Source organism: Cydia fagiglandana, chromosome 9, assembly GCF_963556715.1.
Source record: "Cydia fagiglandana chromosome 9, ilCydFagi1.1, whole genome shotgun sequence".
In the NCBI taxonomy this organism is placed as follows: Eukaryota; Metazoa; Arthropoda; class Insecta; order Lepidoptera; family Tortricidae; genus Cydia; species Cydia fagiglandana.
In genome coordinates, this window is record NC_085940.1 from 11,938,706 (window position 1) to 11,963,862 (window position 25,157).

A 25,157-nucleotide genomic window follows, 5' to 3' on the forward strand; every position below is an offset into this window, starting at 1 on the left:
GCTGTATTTCTAAATTTATAATAATAATTCAACCTACAGGTATACGTCCCACTGCTGGGCACAGGCCTCCTCTCATGCGCAAGAGGGATTAAAAACAAATTAATCTAAATCAATCAACAATATCTATAATAAAAAAATCATCGATAATGTAATCTGTGAGATAATTTAATAATAGTCCTTTAATTTGTAACTTGTAACACATAGGTACAAATACACCACATTTTGTAATATATAAGCCACGATTAACAACAAACACACCAAACATCCGTTTTAATCAACGGACTTCACAGACAACCAATTTAGGACCAATTTATATTATTTGCAGCTAAGCTCACTACTACTTCAATTAAATTATAGTTAGAAAATATTCTAGTGTTCAATTTTCCGTGTAGTGTTAAAGTAGTATATGTGTTTGGTTGTCATAAAATGTAATACTTTTAATACAATTCGTATCAAATTGCTTGTAAAAATTACTTTTCATTTATTATAAATTCTGTGTTTTTGCCTTATGTAGTATTTTCAATTGGAGTAAAACCACCTAACTTTAAAAAAAACTCTGGTTCTAAATTACCACGAATATATTTGTTCGCAGTTTTAAGCCAAACTATTTTATAACAAGAAAAAAAAAAAGCCAAATAAAAAAAGGGAAGCATTTATTTAATTAGGTACGCATTGAAACTGTGGACCATAGGTTTAGTAAAGGGTCATTAACTATTTTTGGGTTAACGGAACTGGCAAAGTTCATAAAATATTAAAACAAAATAACCTACTACCAAAGTCTTTCTCTAGGTCTTCTAGGAATATAAACATTTTCATACTTTTTCGTAGAAACCCTTTGCCGTCTAAAAAGGGATGAGTAGAAAATTACCATCAAACATTTATCAAAGATAATACCGGAGTAAACATAAATCTTAGTTTTGACATTCGGATCCAATGTAGGAAATGTAAATCTATGTTATTACCGCTGTTGGTTTATGGAATTCAAATCTACATAACTATAAGGATTTAGTGGCAGAAATTCTCACGTGGCAGTTCACGGCAGTTGGGTTGGGTCTCGCTAATATTAACCCTTGAGTTAAATCCGGGCGTAGGTACGCCGCACAGTAAGGCGCGCGGATTGCTATTAATGTGTCCTACTGTTTCACTTTATATGTTCGAAAACACTGATGTACATTGTCTTTCAGATTGTTAAGCACCGAATAACGGTTTTTTACATGTAACGATTTGAATGTTAGAATTAAATATCTAAAACAGGAGACGATTAATATTTAAGTTGTGCTCTCATACATCGTGATTTTTGCCGTTTTTTGCGTAATGGTACGGAACCCTTCGTGCGCGATTCCGACTCGCACTTGGCCGTTCTTTTTTAGATATTTTTTAGAGCTAAACTTTAAACCCCTTTCTTAATCTATTTACGGACAAATTTTTCCAATCGCTTTTGTTGCTTTTATTCTTTGCGCTATAGATGCAGAATTTTCAACTTTCTTTTGAATTTTCTACCGAATTCTCAACTAAAAGTTACTCGTAATGGAATTAGAGCAAAAGTCTCTTATCTATACATACATAATTTTGTATTTATAAAACTTACTAATAAAATGCTACTTCTTCAAATGGGTGGTTTATTTTGCTGAAATTGTTTGCTGAAATCCTCCTTTTTTATAATATTAAATTGGGTTTCTTAAATATTAATACTTTTTGATATATTGGGGAAATATTTTTTCTCTCTGTTTTTGTTTATAACTTTTGATATTTTTTGTGTGCGGTTCGAATACATTTTTCTAGGCATCATGACGAATAACACGTATTTTTAAGAGAGGTATCTCTATTTTTCACCGTTTTCAGTTTCTCGAGTAGTCTAAAGCTGCAGATGCTACTTATACGAACGTCAGCTTAAATGACAATAAGCAGACATGTCAGTGTCGGTTGCTATTTTGTTTTGCGCTTTTGCATTCGCAAAATACCATTCCAGATAAACTTACACCTAGTAATTCATTAAAAGTTTTGTTGCAGCTAGTTTTACCAAATATCCCTTAGCCACTCACTGTGCTCAGTCGTTTCCGGGATAAACTGCGCACGGCACCGAAAATCCGAAAACTTAGTTGCGGTCACTGCTCGATACACGGTCAGTGAGCCCTATACATAATGAACGATATAGCCCGATCAACAAGTGCTGATTTTTAAAAAGACATGTCAAGATCGCTTACCTTCTTTCTAATGCTAAAAAAACGAACTATAGTTATAATTTGTAGGTATATAAGTAAAGTGTAATTTTCTTTTCGGTACCTATATAAACGACATTTTTTTATTTTAGGAAACTACACTCGTTTTAGAGTGAGCAAGATACAAACAGCGATTTTAGATACACGAAACAAAATGCGTTTGTACGGGACAGCCCGTGTAAAGGATGACTCACGTTAGACCAGGCCGTGTCCGGGCCGGAGCTTCCGGCGCATCGTTATCTATAGAAAGCATCACGTGATCGCATGTCATGTCATAGAGAAGTAAGCTCCGGAAGCTCCGGCTTGAACACGGCCCAGTCTAACGTGAGCCATCCTTATGCTCCTTCTTATGTCAGTGTACGTTTGAATTAGTCTGTATGTTAGCTTCTTTGTAGACCGGTCTAAAATACTTCATGACCAACGTGAGCAGCTGTGCGGATGAAAATAGACACGGCACTTGGTCCTTTTGGAAGGACTTGGATGCGATGTTATCTACTTATTTTATACTTGAAAATAGACATGAAGCTTTGTGGTTTTGGAATGACATAGGGCCCGATTCGGATTATGAAATATACATCTATTAGCCATCTTTTAGACATCACCAAGATAGATAACGATAAATGTTTAAGATCTAACCTGTCAAATTTGACATTTGTGCGATTCTGGAGATACTCTTGAACGATTTCCACAGGATATGAATTAGAGATCTAATTCACATCTAATAGATATCTTACTCTATCTAACGTAAAAGTGACATTGGTTGCCCGAATTGCGCTGCAAAAGAGAACTAGTTGATATCTAAACTATAACGTATCTAGAATGGATCTAGTACGTGTCGTCTCTTGTGAATATCTTGAAGTTCGAATACGGCAGATAGAATTTTTATAAATGTACTGTTACGATTCAGACTTCACCAACTGTTAACCCGACATATTATCATGAATCGATGATGCTGCCCAAAATTTTGATATTTGTGCCATGGTTAAAAGTCGGTGCGGTCTCTACTAATAATTAATAAGTATGCTTAAAATGATAAAATTGATAAACTTAAATAATCTAAAACTGTGCACAATGATTCATTTTAAGACACCTATGACTGAAATTTGAGATGTAATAACATACTCTCTGCATACCAAACCGTTTATGGGAACTCTTTCGCAAACGCCGCCGCGCTATATTTGTATTGTAGGTACTATACGAGTACTCTAATACTCGTATACTGATTTACAAGGAATGATTTCTTCTTTTAATAACTTTAGCACGTTATAAGTAACACAATTATATAATTTAAAAAACTACATGTACATATTGCTGGAGGAACCTGTGTTAAAATGTATATAAAATTAGATCACAAAAAAAAACTGTTCATAAGAGTGAGAAGTATAAAAGTAAATGCTTACGAGTATTTTCAACTAACCGTCCTTTTAACCATTTTAAAGTTACATAACATTAAGCGGATATAACGATATCCTTAATATTAATTACTTACTATATTGGCTATAATTTTTTAAATTATAATTAACACTCAAAAAGTCCATTTTCCAAATATCACAACTAAAATAAAAATTCTAAAAATATTATTTACCTACGTACCAACAATTATTTATAAAAAAAAATTTAATAATCGTAACCTAGCCAATTATTTCGTCAAGCACCTCTCTGTTTGCGCTGTTGCCGCCGTTCTCGTATCGGACCTCCTGCCCCGGGCTCGCCGTCCTACTCCAGGGACACGACAACTCCCGGCTGCATACTATCCCAATCGTTTAATAATCACTGTCCGTTTTTAATTTAAAGTCCATTCTTCTTGTACGTACGTAATACACTTTTGAAAAAAAAAGGTCCATTTATTTAAATCGTTATAATTAAGGTCACTTCTTCACTATTTATTATTTTAGTCACTTCACTAAATGTTTTTACGCTCGTTGTTGTAACTTTCTTCACATAGTCTATTTATAACTGTTGTAGCACTTTCTCTATTTTATGTGTTAATTTGGAAAAAAGTTTGAACAAGGTCACATAATTATTAATTACGATCTTCTTTGGCTCGACCTTCACTGGCCGCGCGGCGCGCCGCCAGTGCAGCACAAGGCCGCACTGGCAGGATCGCCAGTGCAGCACAAGGCCGCACTGGCAGGATCGCCATGTGAGGTGGGACGTAAATACAAACAACTGCTTGCTATGATATTAGTATAATGCGCTCTCAAATGATACATGTGTAGCCTTATATACTCTAACACTGTATATGTGTGGGTAAGGTGTAGCACACACTACAGCAGCAATCCAGTAGTAACGTCTTGCTGCAGTAACGACGGTGGAGTCTGAATCTCGACGATACCTTAAGTAAGTAGTTCAGTTGAAAACATACATAACAGCGATATGAAAACAACTACTCCTTCTTAAAACAAAGGTGTACGAGCATATCTGACTGTACCTTATACGGAGACAGTAGTCATAAGTTTTAATAAGGGTACCGGGTAACTTTAGGTAGCACCGCTCGCTAATTGTATTCTATCCTAATATTAATAAACTGTTTAAACTGTTTTCTTATTACTAATATTCGCATAACTAAGGGTAGGTTGCACTACACGCCGGCATAATCTACTTAGCTATAGTGGCGGCACAATTAGCTCTTTCAATAAAAAAACTAAAACTTTAAAAATTGAGTTTTTATTTCAATAAAAGCCGATGTATCGTGCGACAGCTGTGTTCATATGGTTCATATTTGTCACATTTTTCACAGTATGCAATATTATTTACACAACCATAGAGTTATGGTCTTAGAGGCGGTAAAATAATTTTTAGAACGTTGTCTTGTAAAAAATTTTGTGAAGTCGCCTGTACCTATTACTATTACGAACTACGATGTGGTCGACAGACGATATTGGTGCAAATCTTGATCAAATAATTAGCATGTCTTGCGATAAGCGCTTGTTTGTAATTGCGCGACTTCGCTTGATGTCAGATAACGTCGCTAGTTATTCAAATATATGCATTAAGACTATTTAGTCGCTGTGGAACAAACTGACTTTAAATCATTTTTGCAAAACTTGTGCTTGTAAAAAAATTATAGGTAGGCTCTTTTTATTTTTGGGGCCGAACCAAATTTCTTCAGAATCTAAATAAGCTATTTCAGTTTTAAACAATCGTAATCATTAAGCATGTATAATGAAAGTTCCTTTAATCCAATAACCTACGTTTAGTACCTACAAAGATTATCCTTGTAATAGTGCCTAATATAAAATTTGTCAATAAGACGATGTACTTAAATAACTAAAAGTTTTACTATTTCCCATGTGAGTTATAATGCATTCATTTCGAAACATCACTATAAAAATTGTGTACAGATACATGTTTAGTTTACCGTAAGTATATTTGACAATATTGTATCCCTTTATATAACGTAGGCAAATAATGTAAGCCGTCCCGAAACCCTTCCAGCAACAAATACGGCAGTAAGCGGCCCTTCGTCCCTCTACGTAATTCACGAGACATTTGTGTCGTCTTCGTTAAAACAGACCTTAGAGCGCGATAGACTTCCGAGGGCCTACCGCGAACTACGTACAGGGAGCCATGTCATACTTACGTACAAATTAACAAGTGCGACAGAGAGGTAACACGTCGAAAGTGGTTCGCGGTAGGCCCTCTGTATCTTGAATAGGCTACTTTCCTACATACTAATCAAATAAGCTTCTTTTTTAGAACTATCTAAACGATTTGCTAATATGCTAATATAGAATTTGTATATGAACGTCACGTCACGGTCAACTTACCTACTTTTTATATTTTTATCCGATTTTTTACATAGTAACTGTGTTTTAAAATAACTGCTATCATTGTTTTTCTAATAATTATCTGATGCTTTATTTCGTGCATGGTGTGAAATAAAAACAAGAAACATCCCTATTGGGTTTAAAAATAACTGCTATTTATGTTTTTCTGATAAATATTTGGTGCTTTATTTCGGGCACGGTGTGAAATAATTTATTTTAAGTAATATCAATATTTATATTTATAAATCGGTCCCTTTCTTGAAAACGACAAATATTGTCACAAGCTTTGTATAACTGGAGCTCTAGATCCGTTATAACTGTGCGTAACAAAAGACCAAACTTATTCTGGTTAAATTGAGGGGACGCGATCGGCAAGTTTATGAATAAAGCTGACAATAAACTCGTGATCTCATGAGCCTGTTTAATAGCGTTGAATTTCAAATATTTTCACGGGTAGCTACTGTTTTTTTGGGATTTTTTCGAGTTGTTTATAAAATATTTTGATTCAGTTTACACTTGACTAATGTGATATGTGATCCAAGTAGCGAGGTACGACGAATTTGAACTGGAGTCTATATTAAAACTCAAGTGGTGCTAAAGGCGTACTCATACACTTTCATTAAAGTAATTTGAATGAAACCGGCTTTGACTGTTCATTGAACATAATAACGTGTTTTAAAATGGTTCTGGATTGGTCGAAAATCGAAAATGATCGTTCTAAATATAGATAGACTGAGTTCTTTTTTCGTAGGTAGTCCCTCAAAATGTCCTCAAAACGAAGGCACGTTTAAATATTTTATCGATATCTGAATTCCGATCGAGAATTTTGTCCAGTTTATATCTAATATATAACTGTAACCGTAAAAACCCGTTCAAGTGCATATTCAGATAATTTAGAGCACTAATGATAAAGTAGTTACCTATTGTTGTAGATTGTAATTATTTCAAAAGGCGACAATCGGAATTTTCTGATTGACAGACGTCGTTTGCGACATTGGCGGCTCAAATTCCGTCTATGGCACCCCTTCCTTGGACATTTGGGGCGTGTAAGGAAATGTAATTATTACCTATTTCAAAAGGCGACAGTTGGAATTTTCTGATTGACAGACGTCGTTTGCGACATTGGCGGCTCAAATTCCGTCTATGGCACCCCTTTCTTGGACATTTGGGGCGTGTAAGGAAATGTAATTATTACCTATTTCAAAAGGCGACAGTTGGAATTTTCTGATTGACAGACGTCGTTTGCGACATTGGCGGCTCAAATTCCGTCTATGGCACCCCTTTCTTGGACATTTGGGGCGTGTAAGGAAATGTAATTATTACCTATTTCAAAAGGCGACAGTTGGAATTTTCTGATTGACAGACGTCGTTTGCGACATTGGCGGCTCAAATTCCGTCTATGGCACCCCTTCCTTGGACATTTGGGGCGTGTAAGGAAAACACAACCCATCCACAGATCTCGGCGAAAACTTTAATCAGATGCGTGTGAAAAATGGGACGATTTGTAAATGTCTCTTCGCCATGCGTACCCGCCGAGGAAGTTTTTACGCTTATCCATTGACACATACAGCTACGACTTGCAGCAAATAAAAAAATATTGTTGTCTGTAAAGTCTGTTTACGGACGATAATTTTGCGTGATAAACGTCATATGAAAACGTGGCCGTAACTTTTCCATGGATAACGTGACACTTTTTCGTGCATGATACTAATTTATAAGACGTTATCACGTCAGAAACATATATTATTGTTAGTTGTTTGTAAAAAAATTTCATAAAATATGTATATCAAAATATATTTATATACTAGGCCGTAATATGGACAAACCAGGCAGCGTGAATAGCTGGAGGCGAATTTGTTCGTTATCAAACGTAACTCATTAAATAAAATGATCAGATGGGTTACTTACATTAACATAACATAAAATAAGTATTCTATTACGTACTTACCTACTTAAATTTATATTTATCGATAAAAAAAAAATACATACGTTATTCATTTTTTGATCTAAGGGCAATTAGGGCGAGTTTGACTCTGAGTTGGTAGTCACCTTGGTAGAATGAATTAGGAATCTAGAGATCGAAAGAACATGGAACAGAGAGATGCAGAAGAAAGCCATTTGGTAAATAATTATTCTCGTGTTTTACGCCAATCAACCCTATTTTGGATAAAGTCCATAATTAAGTATGCAGACAATACAATAGGTACTACTTATTACACACCTCACACAGTTTAACTTCACACTTACTTTATTAAACCGTTAAATAAATAGGTATGTATGTACATATATGTAAGTACTTGCTGTCCGTGACGGAAATGTGTCGACGAGGCGGTTAGCGAGATTGAGGCGCACTATACAGATATCCGAAGATTTATTGTCATTTTTTGCCTGTTAGAATAAACATTGTACTATTCAGGTTTGAATGGGTTTCTATATTATCACTATAGATTTATTTTTCAATATGTCGATAGAAATCGATTACCACTGCACTCAATCGAGCAACTTATAGAGTACCTACTACCTAGTATGTGTGGAAAGAGAAGAGTCATTACATTCGATGTGATTCGATGACTCTTTTCTACATGTCAAAATATACACAAAATGGGTACCCCACATAATAACAATTATTTAAGTAAAAATAATGAGATACTAATAAGTGACAATTAATCAACTTTTACAATTATGAAATTTGTCTCAACTCTTTAAAAAACAAATCCTGGTGATTTACTTATAAAAGAAAGGTAACTCTTTGAAAGTACAAATAACACAGGTAGACGTAACTTCCGTGTTTCTTCTAAACTCCTCTAACGAGCAAATACTTGCAATACCTACTCAACTTTTACTTATAATGAATCGACAACAACTGTTAACAACCCTATTAACTGAACAATAAGAAGAACAAAGGTATGAAGGTTTATCACAACTTGGACCTTCAGGGAAAACATGGAAGTTTCTTACAAAAGACTTTACTTGGTCAAAGTTGGACCTCTTCGTATATTCTTATTGATGAAACTTGAGTAAATATACTCGTGGTTCTAGAGCGACCCAATGCAATGTGAGCTTCAAACCGTAACATTCTACGTATATTCTAAGAATACTCTTATTTCGGTTACAGTCCCAGTGGTCCCGTCCTACGTTCGGCAAGCGATTGCTATTAGGTATATTGTTGTGAGAACTATATTTCTAGTTGGTTACCAAGTACAGGCCAGTGTTCGTCTCGAGAGAATGAGTACAGATGTAGTGCCGAATTGTTTGCCATCGTGTTTTCACGGAATCGCACGAAAATGTTATGCGTTTTCAGTCGGTCTCTGTATATTAAGTTCTGAGGTTGACAGAAGTAGCATGATTTAAACGAACGTTTCCGTAGATTATAATAAGTCAGCGGTTTAGTATAGGCAAAAAGAATGGATAGTATAGAGGGATCCTGTCATTGTAAATTTTGTAGTCACAGTAAATTTACTGCCATCTATCGACACACGACTAAAACTCAAAATGAAAACGTATAAAATTATCCAAAAACTTTATATATATATAGTTATGGATAAATGATTTTATTATTTTTATATCATTTTGATCCATGTTCATTCACAGATAATATATGTTAAAATTGTTAAATATGAAACGGTGTCGTCACGTCATCTAGCCGAGGATAGGCTAAAGGTATGTGCGGCATCTATCCGAGAATGACTTTTTCTTGATTTCCGAGGCACGTTTTTTCCTTAGACTTTATTCATCTTATACGAAGTTACATATGTCTTTGGTATAGATAAATAAACTTAATTTTTAATTACTTAGCTATAACGGACTGCAAAGTCTTGCTTATACTGGGGATACACTGGCCTTTTGCTTCAATACCTGCGACAACAAAATAGACTCAAGTTCCAAGTTTTGTAGATAAATTAAATAATTTCGGTAGCACTGGGAAATCTCCTAGTAATATTCAAAATTGTCTTTTGGAAGTAAACTTCAAATTTCGCTCTGGTTTAAAAAGATAACCTTTGACATTGAGCTAAGTCACCCATGTATTTATATTTTAGGTGTTACTTATATTTAGTAGGTACCTACTTAGTTTTAAATTTAGGTTACATTTTATAATAATTTTGTTATTTATTAAGTATGTTTTCTGTTGTAATAAAATACCTTTGATTGAAATACTTTGACGCAAAGAAAACACATGGTATCCAATATTTACCCGAGCTGAATTATTTACATTCTGTTAACTTTGATCCTGTCCCTAACAAATTCTTTTCCGCCCAATTCATTTATTTAACGCTTTAAATCAGGCAACAAGGGCCATATTACAAATACCTTACAGACTGGCATAATATTTATATGCATTTTTATAAACTTAAATAACTAAACACTATTTAGACGACGAAACGGCGTAGCTCTGTTGTATCCAATGATCCAATGGTTGAGAGGCAACAAATAATACTCTCCTCGATTTGCACTTCTTTATATCACATAATAAAGTTTTTATAAAGTTTTCGCAAAACAAATACGGTAAGTAATAGAAAAAGGCGTAAACTTTTTGACATTTGTGGGTTGAGAGTTGCGATACTTTAACCCTGTTCTATTTTCGAGTTTCAATTGTTTATCTGACCCAGTTACGCTCATCAGCTCCTGCAAGGAATTCAATGTAAACTTAGATAATTCTCTCAAAGAAGTCAACATTAACTAGGTCGCTCATTCACCTCATAAGGCAACGCGAAATTGGTTAATCTACATATATATAAATAAATGCCTCAATCGACCCCTCTCCCACGCAACATTGGTTGAAGTTTAAAATCGTGTTTAGCTTTACTGTAACGAAGGCAGAATAAACTGAGTTACTAAGCTTAGAAGTTGTTCTCAGTGTTAAATAAAGCCTCGGCATCTATAAAGTACAAGGATTAAGATCTTTGAGTTCGATAACACATGTTATTTATCAAACTAAAACTCAAACATTTATTTATCCTAAATATTTTATCTCAAGGGCACGTCTTATTACGCGATACGCTGTTTAAAAAGATTACATATAAAATTTAAAATATATTCTTAATCAGTACACGGGCTCGGGATAATTTTGCGTACGTTAAGTGCACGGTGTGATGCTAAAGTAAAACAAACTAAAACAACAACAAACAAACAATTTCTGCAAAAAAAAACACTGTTGTAAACAAATATCCCGAGCTTGGCCCATGCTTCTGGTAACTAGAAGCCAGTCATTTTATTTCAACCAGCATCTATAGGTAAGTATGCCCGTTGACCAAAAACCTGATAGTTAAAAAATATAAGACTGAACCTATACTTATGTTGTTATATAATACTTTTTTTGCGGCATACTCGTAACAGTCGTAACGGGCGTATCTTTTTTCATCTATCCAAATTAAATCTGAACTTTTAACGACTGCACGCAAAAGAAAAACATTGTTTGCATTGAACAAAGCTCCTTTACTCACGTAGAGCGGTCCGTTCTTTCACCACGACTTGAGAATCACTTCTGTACTGCGATTCAAGTATTTTATTCTATCTGAGTGTAAAGGATTCTTTTCTTTTTAAACTTTGCTTTGCTCACCAACTTAACTCTTAGACAGACGTTTTATCTTTGATCTTAGAATGGATAATCGTGCATGGCTTGTATATTATTAGGTATGGGACAAACATACTATTTAATTTTTCTTTCTTATATTTACCTAGATATTGTGGTGTAATGGGTTTGAAACTCACGCGGCTAATCCCTGTTTAGTGTTTGTATAGTATATTTTATGTCTATTTAGTGTTTTAACATATTTATTCAGTGATAAGAGAAGCGATACTGTCGCATTTTCTCTTATTATGCACGTTACTTTGAACAATAAGTAGGTATAACTATGAGAAGTTTACTTAAGATAAAAACCCGACCTTCGCATGAATAATCATAATATGCTGGAGGATAATTCCAACTTACATTCCGATGTCAAAATTATGCAACAATTTTGTTATCATTCGCCTGTGCATTACGCTCGTACCAATAAATATACGAACAAGTACGAGCAAAATGCACGCACGAATGATACCAAAATGACATCATTTTGATATCGGAATGTAAGTTCGAATTGACCTCCTGCATTTAGATTTTAAAACTATGATAATAATTTGATTTATACATTCTCAGTCTCTCGTCTCGATATATGAAAGCGGTACCGCAGACGTGTGACTTAGATGCAATCATTTTCGTAAAGTATTGATATTATATTTTGAAGTATCGTTTCTAAATACACCGCAAGTGTAAGATTTCCGTATGCTTATTAAATATTTGTATATTTCACGGTAGTCTTGTTTTTTCAGCCAACGTTACGACACAGCTGAGGCTAAATATTACGTGCCCGGTAAATCGCAGTCAAATGTGAGTAAATATCTGTTTATAAAACTTAAAATACATAACAAATAAAAATCATCCCGAAATAATTACCAACAAAGGTACCCACTATTTAAATTACATATGTATTACCGAAAGTGAAGCTAATAATAAGCATTCAATTTAAAACCAGCTTATGTGAGGGAACGAACGAACGATTATTATCGGCTTGTTAACTTTAGTAAATGTTTATGAATAAAAGTGACATTCCATTTCCAACTGCAGCTGCAATACTGTTAATTTTCTATGGAAATTGACAATGACAGCGACGCGTTTCCATAGTAAAATTAACAGTATTGCAGCTGCAGTTGGAAATGGAATCACTTTAAGGGACATAGACTTTAAAAAATTCTCTTAAATAAAAGCAAACATTAACTAATAGGTCCTTTGTTACCTCATAAGCCAATGTGGAATTGGTTAATCTACATAAAATATGTATATGCAAATAAATTTCTCGATCCCCCTCTCCCTCGCAGCATGGCAACATTGGTTGAAGTTCAAACTGCCTGATTCGAACTTTAATATATGTCAAATATTACGGCTAGATACGATATGGATTAGATATGTCAGTGTCAAAAGTGACGTTTTTGTTTGAATCTATGTAACATTTGACACTGACATATCCAATCCATAACCATATCTAGCCGTAATATTTGACGTATCCTAAAGTTCGAATCGGGCGAAAGTCGTGTTTCGCGTTACTGTAACGAAGGCGGTATAAACTGAGTTACTAAGCTTAGAACGTCGTTTGAATTTCAACCTTTGACAAACAGTTCTCAGTATTTATCAGTAAGGAATTATGCCATCAAGATTTTCAAATAAGCCTCGCCATCTTAAAAGTGTAAGGGTCTTTATTTAGTCCAAAGCACGTGTCAATTAGTAAATAAAAAATACGACTCTTCTATCATAAATCAATGATATACTAAATCATTTTGTTTCACTCGTAATCAAGCCAGAAACGGGTCCATATTGGGTCGCATAGTAATTTATTGTCCTAATTAATGTAATGTTACGCATAAAACTCATTTCGCAAAATTGTTATTGTACTGAAAATATTAATATTTCTGATAAATTATAACACAAACCTAACCAAACCTACCCTACATATTCTACACAACCTATGCAAAATATTTTCGAAAATAATTTCTGTTTCAACTGGAGAAAAAATATGCGAAAAAAGTTTTATGCGTAACATTACATTATGACAATCAATTATTATGCGACGAGATAGGATCCCACCAAAAACATATTAATAAAACTCGAGGCGACGTCCCCACAACGTGAATCTGTAGCATTATAGTTCGTTTATTTTAGCATTAGGTAAAAAGTAAACAATCGTGTGTTTTTATTGCAAAATAAGCCATGTAACAATTATGAATCATATACGATGATTTACATTCTTTCGCTTTCATAAGTAATAATTACTGGTATTTAAAAAGCATTTTTCAATTAAAATACACCTTAAGATCGCGTAGTCTTTTTCTAATGCTAAAAAACGAACGACGACGTACGGGAGGGTTTGGTGGATATTTGTTTCGTAGGTATATGTCATCTAAATATTGTAGTTATTTTATTAGTAATCGTAGACATAACTATAGACAGCAAAATTCTTAGTCGAAGTTCTAAGCTAGTGATAGTGGACATAAATAAAAAATACCATCTTCTCACCTTTGTATAACGCTCTTATGTTACTGTTTCTAATATTTACTCTGCGCCGAAGGAAAACTTTTTAATTCGTTATCGTAAAGGTAACTTGCGAACAGTAACTGTTTTTTTTTTTATACTTAACCTTTCGAGAACCCCTAGTGTAAATTTCATTCGATAGCGTGACGCCATACGCGTTTGTATTAAGTGTCATTTTGTATGAAATTTTGAGTTTGCAAATCCAAAACGTCCCGCTTGGCGCGCTGTTCCAAATCCCATACAAAAATAGACCTAACTCAAACCCTCGTCACGCTATCGAATGAAATTTACACTAGGGGTTATCGAAAGGTTAAGTATAAAAAAAAAACAGTTAAACATAACATAACTGAAAAAAGATTCAACATTAAATTGTCTTATACGAGTAAAGGGACAAATTTAATAGAAAATAAAACATTAAGCCAATTTTGTACGTATAATAGGGAGGCCTATGTTCAGCAGTGGACGTCTTATGGCTGAAATGATGATGATGACGTACATATAATGTGCAATTGTGCACCCCGTGTAGCATCACGTGAACCTACAGCAAAACGCAGTACCTACAGCCAATGTTTAAATTACCAAAAAACACACCGTTGTAAACAAATATCCCGCGCTTTATCGATGCTTCAGGTAACGAGAACCCACAGACAAAACATCCAGACTTAGCATAGTCGAACTACCCCCTCTACCACGCATAGGGTAATTTTACTCCATGTTCAAGTCGAAAGTGTCTTTGTGTGACGTCCGTGTCTTTGAACGGACCAATCACGGCACGGGACTTCGATCACCTCGTCTCGCGCACCCCCGCATTTTTGGCATCATCGGTTGCATGAAATAATTGCTCTAAACTCGGTCTAGAGGATTGCTAGTCTATGCGAGAACCACTAGTGTAAATATCATTCGATTAGGCCAAGCAATAAGAAGTTATAGAGGGAAATGCTAGGAACACAATTTTTGACTCCGTAACTTTGTTTGGACTAGTTAGGAGGTGAACATATCAAAAGTCCCCGGCCGTAGCCCCGGTGCTGGGGGGTAGAGGGGGGTAAGAAGGTCTCATTTTTCGGTTTTTCACTTATATCTTGGAAACTTTGCGTCTTAGCGACATGACTACTAAGACAAACCGAAAGCTGATAAAATTAGTTACAAGTTTTATCCAGTCAAGTTTTTCGATATCATGAATAGTTTTTGAGATATCCGCTCTTGAAAGTTTATTTAGGGCTTTCAATTTTATTCTTGATATCTACATTAGTGACGCTGTTAGACCGTGTTTGGTATCATTTTCGTGTAAATCGGGGGTGCTGAATTCAGTTTTGGTATCACATTGACACCATTCCTAAGAAAAAACATATAAACTTTAAACAAATACCTTTTTTTTTTAAATTCCTCTTCACGCTTAAACCGCTCAACCGATTTAATTGAAATTTGGTATACAGATATTTCGAGTCCCAAGACAGGACATAAGATACTTTTTATCTCAATAATCATCCTTTAAAGTTGTGAAACGGAGTATGGGGGGAATTCAACTTCGTCGACGAAACTGAATTCCTGAGGTTAATACTGCTCAAGGTAAGGTTTGAAGTCATGTTTGGTATCAGTTTTATCTAAATCACAGATGTATTCCGTCCTAAATTTCATCTAAACCGGTTCAGCGGTTATTGACTCCCCATACAAACTTCCACCCCACTTTTCACACCCTCAAAATATGCTTTTGGTTATTAAAACTATCCTATGTTCTGTGTCGGGACTGAAACTATTTCTATACCAAATTTCAGCGAAATTGGTTCAGCAGTTTAAGCGTGAAGAGGGATTTAAAAAAATATTTTTTTTTAAATTTTGGTTTTACTTCGGAATGGTGTCAATGTGATACCAAAACTGAATTCAGCACCCCCGATTTACACGAAAATGATACCAAACACGGTCTAACAGCGTCACTAATGTAGATATCAAGAATAAAATTGAAAGCCCTAAATAAACTTTCAAGAGCGGGTATCTCAAAAACTATTCATGATATCGAAAAACTTGACTGGATAAAACTTGTAACTAATTTTATCAGCTTTCGGTTTGTCTTAGTAGTCATGTCGCTAAGACGCAAAGTTTCCAAGATATCAATGAAAAACCAAAAAATTCGACCTTCTTACCCCCCTCTACCCCCCAGCACCGGGGCTACAGCCGGGGACTTTTGATATGTTCACCTCCTAACTAGTCCAAACAAAGTTACGGAGTCAAAAATTGTGTTCCTAGCATTTCCCTCTACAACGTTTTTTGAGCATTCATTTCTTGACCTAGATAGCGTGACAAGCGTCCGCGTTTGCGTTACGTCTATTTTTGGAAGGTAAGTATTTTGAACAGCGCGTCAAGTGGGGCGTTTTGGAAACTCAAAATTCCTTACAAAATGACACTTAACGCAAACGCGTACGTCACGTTACGTTAATAAAATGACCTTACCTACTATACCTCAAAATTGAAAATTTAACCTTAAATATCAAAGTAACATTTATTCATTTATTTATTTAATCTTTATTGCACATAAGAAAACACAATGTACAAAAGGCGAACCTGTGTTATTTTTGTCAATATGTATAAATCGTGGTCAACATTAGTAAATACCTTTTTCTGAAGACTTATTCATACTCATTAAATTAAATATATCCGTAATTAAATATCAAAAGTAACTACCTAATTTTAAAAAATCACTAAAGCTTAAAGCTAATAAAAGTTCAATTTGAAACTGTAGACATAAACATCACAACGGCGGAATTTAAAACAGGTTGAAAAAAAAAATTCGCAGACACTTAACAAGCTCTTTAATATTAATAAAAAATGTGTACATTGCTAATAAAAAAGGTTCAGTGCTTTTCATGGAGCGCTCAAGTAAACACAGGCCGGCAAAATTACTTTATTTGATACAGTGTTTGCTGAAAACCCCCATTATTAAAATTTTACCGGTATAAAAAAAGGTTTAACTGCTCATCGGGACGGATAAATAATAATACGCAGCTTGAAAATAGAATTTGTAATTACCTTAATCGCAATAAATGTTGATTATGAATGATATTGAATTACGATAAAAGCGTTATTGTATTTTTTATCTTTCTATCTAAATATAAGTTGTTGGAAACTTACATACAATTCTTACAACAACAACAAGTCTGAACTCATAACTTATTAGGGCTTATCTTTATTGCTTTTAATTTGATTTGTTCGTCTAAGATATTTGCATTATGATTGCTAGCTTGAGAAAGTTATATCATTAAGTCTAATCGATAATTTATTTTATTCATCAGTCAAGTCAAGTTCTTCTTCCTCGCGTTATCCTGGCATTTTGCCACGGCTCGCAGAGCCTGGGGTCCGCTTGACAACTAATCCCATGATTTGCCGTAGGCACTAGTTTTTACGAAAGCGACTGCCATCTGACCTTCCAACCCATAGGGGAAACCAGGTCTTATTGGGATTAATCCGGATTCCTCACGATGTTTTCCTTCACCGAACAAAACCGAGATTCGGTTTTTTTTTGTCAAGTCAAGTTCATCGGCTATAAATAAAATGGTAAAGTAAGAAATAATAGGTAACTATAACAAAGGGACTTGACATCATAAAGTATCAAAAACAGAGTTGCGGTGACAGCTGTCATCTCAATACATATTTTTCGGATTTTGCGTTATCGGTAATGAAAAATAAAAATATCTTATAGCATTTACATTTTTTTTGATATTCTTGAATAGTATTTAGGTATGGATGATAATATTAATGATAGATCAGATTAGCCAAATTAAACGCAAAAATATAGGTACATAAACAATCGTGACACCGAAACTGAATACCGGTTCATTTGTATGAAAAATATATCGGTATTCGATCCCTGATTTTAAGATTATAAATGATATATGGAAATTAATGACAGTCGCAAGTTATGTAAAAAAAAATATACTAGTCACATCGTGATTTTTGTTTGTGTTCTTGTAGGACACTATTATATAATCTGTGGCGACAGTTGAACATCAGCAGTTAGTTTTTTATTTGTTACTGATATATGTCACGACTTGCAGCGCACCACGTTCGTACCAATAAATAACCAATAAGCAAAATGCACGGGCGAAAAATGTCAAAACTAGAACAAATACGTAATGACTTTGTTCTGTGTGTTTAAAATTATAATTCATCCTTTAATGAAGCAGGTGGGTACCTATTACTATATCAGTTTCAAAGTAGATGAGTAGAATGATCCATAGATCCCACAGTCAAAGTCAAGGTCATTATAGAACATACGTCTAATTATGTACTTATCGTATGAAGCGGACTTAAGTGTTATTTTATGTAGGTACTAATTATCCATGAATTCTAAAATGCATACGCATTATACCCAATATGCTAAATCCGGGTAACCTAAAACTTTAATCACTTGGCATTGGCGCCTTCTACTTCTGGCACGACATATTTTGGTTCTCAAGAGCATAATTAATAGTGAATAAGTAGGAATAACACGTTCGATCATATTTTATTATAGTGGATTTAATCGTTGTCTTTTAAGAACCAAAGTTGATGTTATTGTAGTTGTGCTCTAAACAGTTATAGTTTAGATTAATTTATCTTACTGTGTGTGTTTTTGTTCATCTTTTTAATAATTGTGAGAGTTCTACGGTAAGTCAACTCAAGAACATTACAATGTGACACTACTTGTTATAAACTTTTAGAGCGCGTTTACTTTATTACCATCGGTTTATTTATTACCAATATTGCTCATATAAAAGTAGCAAAATATTTATTTTTGGTTTAAATATAAAGTTTCTGTAAGTTATAATGAGTCTATCTAAAATGTATTACTTTTAAAAGTTAGTTGTTTATCAACCTAATATTTATTTCTTCAAAGTAGTTATATTTTATGATACATATCTACATAACAAACCCTACTTCTAATAAAAACGTGTCGATGACACAGTGTTTTCTTTGACGGTATAAATTATTTTAGATTTTTTTAATTATATAATATATCTACCCGTAAAAGATGTAGGTAATGTAAATATGTAATATTATTGAGCAAATTGGGATTGGGCCAGCGTTTGAGGGAGGATCATGACCCTCGTTCCGGGTCAATCCTGATTCAGAGGCTGAGGCGGCGAGCGTGATGGGCACCTTTGCGTCTGGAAGGGCGTGAGACGAGTTATTTGGCTTAGTTTAGTTTTAATGCTGTATACCGGGTGTGGCCTGTAATATGAGCAAAAAATTAAACTGTAGGCTGTACTCCTCATACTGACCAACATTTGTTCAGCGACTTTTAAAAATAACTTGTGGTGTGATTTTTAATACACTTTAAAGTTTATTCTAAGACGCAATGTATTGCGAATTTTTTTTATGTTTAAGGCGTGACAAGCAACGTCAATCACAATGATATGGCGCGGCGATGGCGTCCATTGAAGATAATATTTATTTTGTATGAAAAATAGGGAGTCTAAATACTTCATAATTTTTAAAAGTTGTTGAACAAAAGTGTCACCGTTTAAGGAGTAGAATCTATGTTTTAATTATTTGCTCGTGTTACAGGCCACACCCGGTATAGTTATTTTTTTAAATATGCCTATTGTTTGTAACTTGTAACTATAAGTACCTATTGTACTATGTCATTTATATTTATATTAGGTACAGTATAAATACACACCTCATGTTACCTTTTTGTTCCAGCAATAACTTGCAGTACAACATGGCGGTAGTTCTTAAAATATTCGTTTTTGCTGCTATTGTTGCTGCTGCCAACTGCGAGATCACCGAAAACTGGCCACCTAACGCAATAGTTCATGGTATAATGTAAAGTTTTTTTTATAATGATGTATTGTTTTACAAACGTGTACGAGTTTATTTTCATTTTCATTTTCATTTTTTCATTTAAAACTGCTTTTCAAGTTTTATTTTAATTTTTAAAGGAAAAGATAGTACCATTCTGTTCCAAGCGTTTATATACAAGCGTGTCCTTACCTAATAGGGCTAATACACACTGAATGCAATGTGGGTTTTTTCCAGATTTCGAGCAATTTGACTTCATTATAATCGGCGCGGGATCAGCCGGCAGTGTGGTCGCAAACCGACTCAGCGAGGTGGAGCAATGGAAAATATTGCTCATCGAGGCTGGAGGTGATCCACCGGTGGAGAGCACTGTAAGTTGTTTTATGACTAAAGAGAAGATATGAAATTCTAGTTGTATAAGATTCCCAATATTTTTTGTATTTTTGTTTCCAGGTTCCTGCATTATATAACAAGTTATTTAATACGGAATACGATTGGAACTATACTACAGTTAATACTGGAAAAACTAGTCAAGCCAATGTGAATGAGACAGTGTATTGGCCACGAGCAAAAATGTTAGGGGGATGTAGCAGCATGAACGTGATGATCTATGTCAAAGGTAACGACGCTGACTTCCAAAGATGGTATGACCAAGGAAATAAGGAGTGGCATCCAAAAATAGTTCGTGAATACTACAAGAAAGCTGAATCTTTTCAGAACATAAATGGATTGAAGAATCCTGCCGTTAAAAAGGCTTATGGACAAAATGGGCCTTTAGGTATTAATTATTTTAATAGCACATCTGAAAAGCTCACGCAAGCAATATTAGGTGCATGGGATGAAATTGGTTTTAAGACAGTTGCCGATATTAATGAACGAAACGTATTGGGAGCCGGCCCTTATGGAGGGACAGCCGTAAACGGTCGTAGAGAAAGTACAGCCAAGGCCTATTTAAATCCAATACAGAACCGAGAAAATTTCAAATTATTAAAAAATACCTTAGTTACAAAAATAATAATAGACGAAATAACTTTAGAAGCTAAAGGAGTGAAGGTAGAAATTGATGAAAAAGAAATTACTTTTTATGCAAATCATGAAGTAATTTTGAGCGCTGGAGCAATCAATACTCCTCAATTACTGATGTTGTCTGGTATTGGTCCTAGAAACCACTTAAAATCCAAGGGAATTACTAGTCTTCTAAATTTACCGGCTGTAGGTCAAAATCTCCAAGATCATATTTACATACCAGTTATAATCTTCGGAAACCAACCTGGCGAAGAAGACTCGACATATGACGAGCTTCAGTATCAAACTTATCTAAAAAATAGCACTGGTTACTTCGCAACAAATAAAATACAAAATGTACTTTCGCTGTATGGCCGTTCTAAAGATTCAAAATTTCCACAATTTCAAAACCTTGTAGGTTTATTTCCTAAAAAATCCGAAAAAGTAGAACCTTATTTTAAAAGTCTTTACAAATCCGAGGTTGTTGATTCCATCGTGGAAAATAGTAAATATAACGCACTTTATTTGTATCTTTTTCATAATTTGCATCCATATTCGAAAGGAAATATTTCTCTGAGTACAAATGATCCAAAAGATGCCCCTCTTATTTACGCTAACTATTTTGATGACCCAAGAGATTTGCAGGCTACATCTGATGGTATTCGAATGTTGACCAAAATAGTTAAGACTTCATTTTTTACATCCATTAATGGCTATTTGGGCAGACTGAAATGGCCAGCTTGTGATAGTTTCGACCTTGACAGTGAAGAGTATTGGAAGTGCATAGCTATTAATATGGTGTTGACTATTTATCATCCTGTTGGCACTGCCCGAATGGGTACTTCTCCTAAAACTTCAGTAGTTAATAGTCGTCTTAAAGTAAACGGTGTTAGTAAACTTCGAGTAATAGATGCTAGTATAATGCCAACGTTAACAAGTGGTAACACAAATGGACCGACAATAATGATAGCAGAACGTGCAAGTGATTTCATAAAAGAGGACTATTTACCTGATATTAACCATTAACCAATAGTAAATAACACAGGATTAAAAAAAAACATTCACGCATTAGTATTATAATTAAGAAACATAAATTTAAGGAGTATAGTTAAGGAGACAACATAAAGTGATTATAATAAACCAAAAGAACCATTAATTTTAATAAAGAATGGTGTTGTTAATTTTATCGACCAAGTTCATAAAATGCCCGATATCTCAAAATAATATACACCCGAAATAATAAAGGAGAAATATTCCGATCGGTTCACACCCTCGATCCCAGTGTAAATTCGATTGCGATAAAAAATATCGGAATCCAATACGGGCCCTATGCCCGTAACCATTTACAGAGCCACACGTCACAGCCCCCGAGGTAAATACAGGAAATACGCCGTCAGTGCTGCCATCTATATTCATGAGTTCCTTTAACAGGGGACGACGTACTCGTGCCAGGACGAGCCGGGAAACTGCAGATGATCAATTATCTTCATTTGTACCTGGCTGTGTTAGAGAACACTCGCTAGGTCTCATTTGGGCATTAATGGTATGATGTCCCTGTATAGATCTCTAGAAAATGCATTGTCCAACACTTCATATTTCATGCTCGTAAATAATTGAATATACATCGAAGAGTATCAGCTACCCTAATAAATATGATGTACCATCGGAACGGATAACGGATTTTTTAGCTGCTTATATTTTAAATGTGAAATAAAATAATACTCTTATGTGTGTGTATGTGTGCATGTTATATGTTTATGAATGTACTTTGACTACAACTCTTTTTTTAATACCACGTCGGTGGAAAACAAGCACACGGCCCGCCTGAAGGTAAGCAGTCGCCGTAGCCGATCAAAAAATAGTTGTTATTTATGTTATAATGAGTATTTTGTAGACAAATTTAACTATAGGCCTTTATGTTTGTAAATAATTTTGACATTGAAGAGTTTGCTAAGTGGCTCATGGTAAAAATTTGTGAGTCAAATTACAACAACCAGTTTTTCAACCACATATGGAAATCAATTATTTCTTAATATTTTTGCTTCTTGTTAGTTTTCATTGCAGTCGTTTTACTCAAACATGTAGACAATGGACAAAATAGAGATAGCAACATAAAGGAATACTTGGTGCAGAAAGCTTGCCGTTATTATCACAGCAGACCGTGTATTTTCAAGATTAGCGCATGTGCTGGCGACTTGATTCCTCGAGGAAACCAGCGTACTCTTAGATATCTGTGATGGTGCTATATAGCTTAGTCAAGTCAACTCAAGACAACGCAACTCGCAGATGGTTTCATTGGGATAGTACTTATCTAACGTGTAGCAAAATGCCATTATGCCAATTAGGCGTTTTTAAAATCAGTCAGTGGGCATTAAATGAAAACGTTGTCTACTCTGCGATACAATACTAAAATTTGTCCATCACACCATTAGGTAGTTAGGTACTATCCGTGACAACATTAAAATGAAATTTATCGGTGAAAGGGCAATTAATGAAGCTGCGGCTATAGGACCGGAGTTAACTTGTTGTGATATAAATATTTTTTTTTTCTGTTACTGTTGCTTTTTTCGCCCTCTTTTATAACTATCCTCTATTCTTATAGTACTACGTTCTGATACTTGTATACGGATCTCCATCTCCTCAAATATTAACTGGAAGAGATTCTGGAGAGATAAGTTCGCCTTTGCACCTACTGTCTATACTATGCCACATTTGTGTATACTGTGCAAGAAATACAAGAAGACCATACATTCAAATGATAAGAAAAGTAAGTAAGTTTTAACAGACGCCAAAAGCAAAACAAAGGCTGTTGGTACAGTTAGAAACAGAAGTTCCTTAAGAGAAATAAGTTTACAAGGTATAATCAGGACAAAAGCTATTTTCGAGCGGGTGCATTGTTGTTGCAGCGGATTCAAAAGTCAGCGATTTAGTGCAAAGGCTTAAGTGTAACATATTCGATAACCACTAAAGCAAAAAGATTCTCGACTGGCGACGGCAAAGGGTAGAACGGGATCAATCAAACTACATTTGGAATAACCGCTTATAAATCAGAATAGTAACGTTACGAGATTGGAATCTTATTGACTAAGTCCTAAGGTTTAGTTTTATTTCATATATCTTTTTAGTTTGATAACACAAGAGAGCTAAAAAAATTAGATCTATGAAATCGATTCCTTATTAAATCAAGTTATAATTGACCGTTCATTGAGCGTAGAAAATTGTATCGAGATCGATACAGAATTGTACGGCAACTTAGGTATATTACGAAGTCGACATAGGTATAGGTAACCCAAAATAATGTTAATTGAACTAAGTCAGTATTGACGCACATCATCATCATCATCATCTCAGCCTATATACGTCCCACTGCTGGGCACAGGCCTACTCTCGAGCGCGAGAGCTATAGTCCCCACGCTAGCCCAATGCGGATTGGGGACTTCACATACACCTTTTGAATACATTGACATACATTGGTCTAAAATATATATTATTTATTTATGACTTAAAAGGTAATTTACATCATAATTTACATTTACAACAATCACGTATTTCATTTCACTTTTATTAACAGCAAAATATTATCAAGTCATCAAAAGCATCCAAAGATTACTACTTATTTATGTGTAGCACCCCTTTAACAATTACTTTCAAGTAACAATGAAAACGTAAATATATACTTAACTGATTCCAATAGCTACCTAGTAAAACTATGATGCCACGGTGCTTTAATCCCCGGTTCGACGGTTCCATTGTTCAATTGACTCCGATTTACTCTACCAGAAAACGAAACGTAGAAACGTGTAGCTAATACGCTGGCTGTGAGGGATGCAATGTACGCTTAACAGTGTTGCCAACTTGGCATGATTGATGCCAGATCTGGCATATTTTCACTCGCTTTGGCACCAAATTTTTCCATTTAGCATCTGGCATAATTTTTAGCATAATTTAGTCTAAGCCAAGTTTTCACCAACTTGGCAACAACAATATGCGCCATCGCCTTATGTGGTTCATATTTTCATATGTTTTTTAACTTTTATGGGCGGTTGGACATCGACGGACTATATTTGTATACATTTTTATAAAATGGCAACTATAGTTGGTCAAACAAATCTTGTCAGTAGAAAAAAGCAGCAACTTTAAAAAAATGTAGGCGCGAAGGGTTATCGTCCCATAGAAAATTTGAATTTTGCCCCTTTTTATACTGACAAAGTACGGTGTTTTTTACAAAATATTTTTAGGTACCACCTTATTTTAAGTGTGTATTTTCAAGTAACATTTTAGCATTTTTATTAGCATAGTTCAAAAAACTTTGGCATAATTTTCGCA

General features: G+C 34.7%; 1 protein-coding gene across 1 annotated transcript; it reads left to right on the forward strand.

Annotated features, from left to right (window-relative positions):
- Positions 1-12,331: 12,331 nt before the first annotated feature.
- On the forward strand, positions 12,332-21,863 carry LOC134667365 (ecdysone oxidase-like). Its single transcript, XM_063524742.1, has 4 exons — positions 12,332-12,356; positions 19,728-19,843; positions 20,064-20,197; positions 20,280-21,863. Exons 2-4 carry the CDS (start codon positions 19,747-19,749, stop codon positions 21,855-21,857), a joined length of 1,809 nt encoding a protein of 602 aa, XP_063380812.1. The 5' UTR covers positions 12,332-12,356; positions 19,728-19,746; the 3' UTR covers positions 21,858-21,863.
- Positions 21,864-25,157: the final 3,294 nt, after the last annotated feature.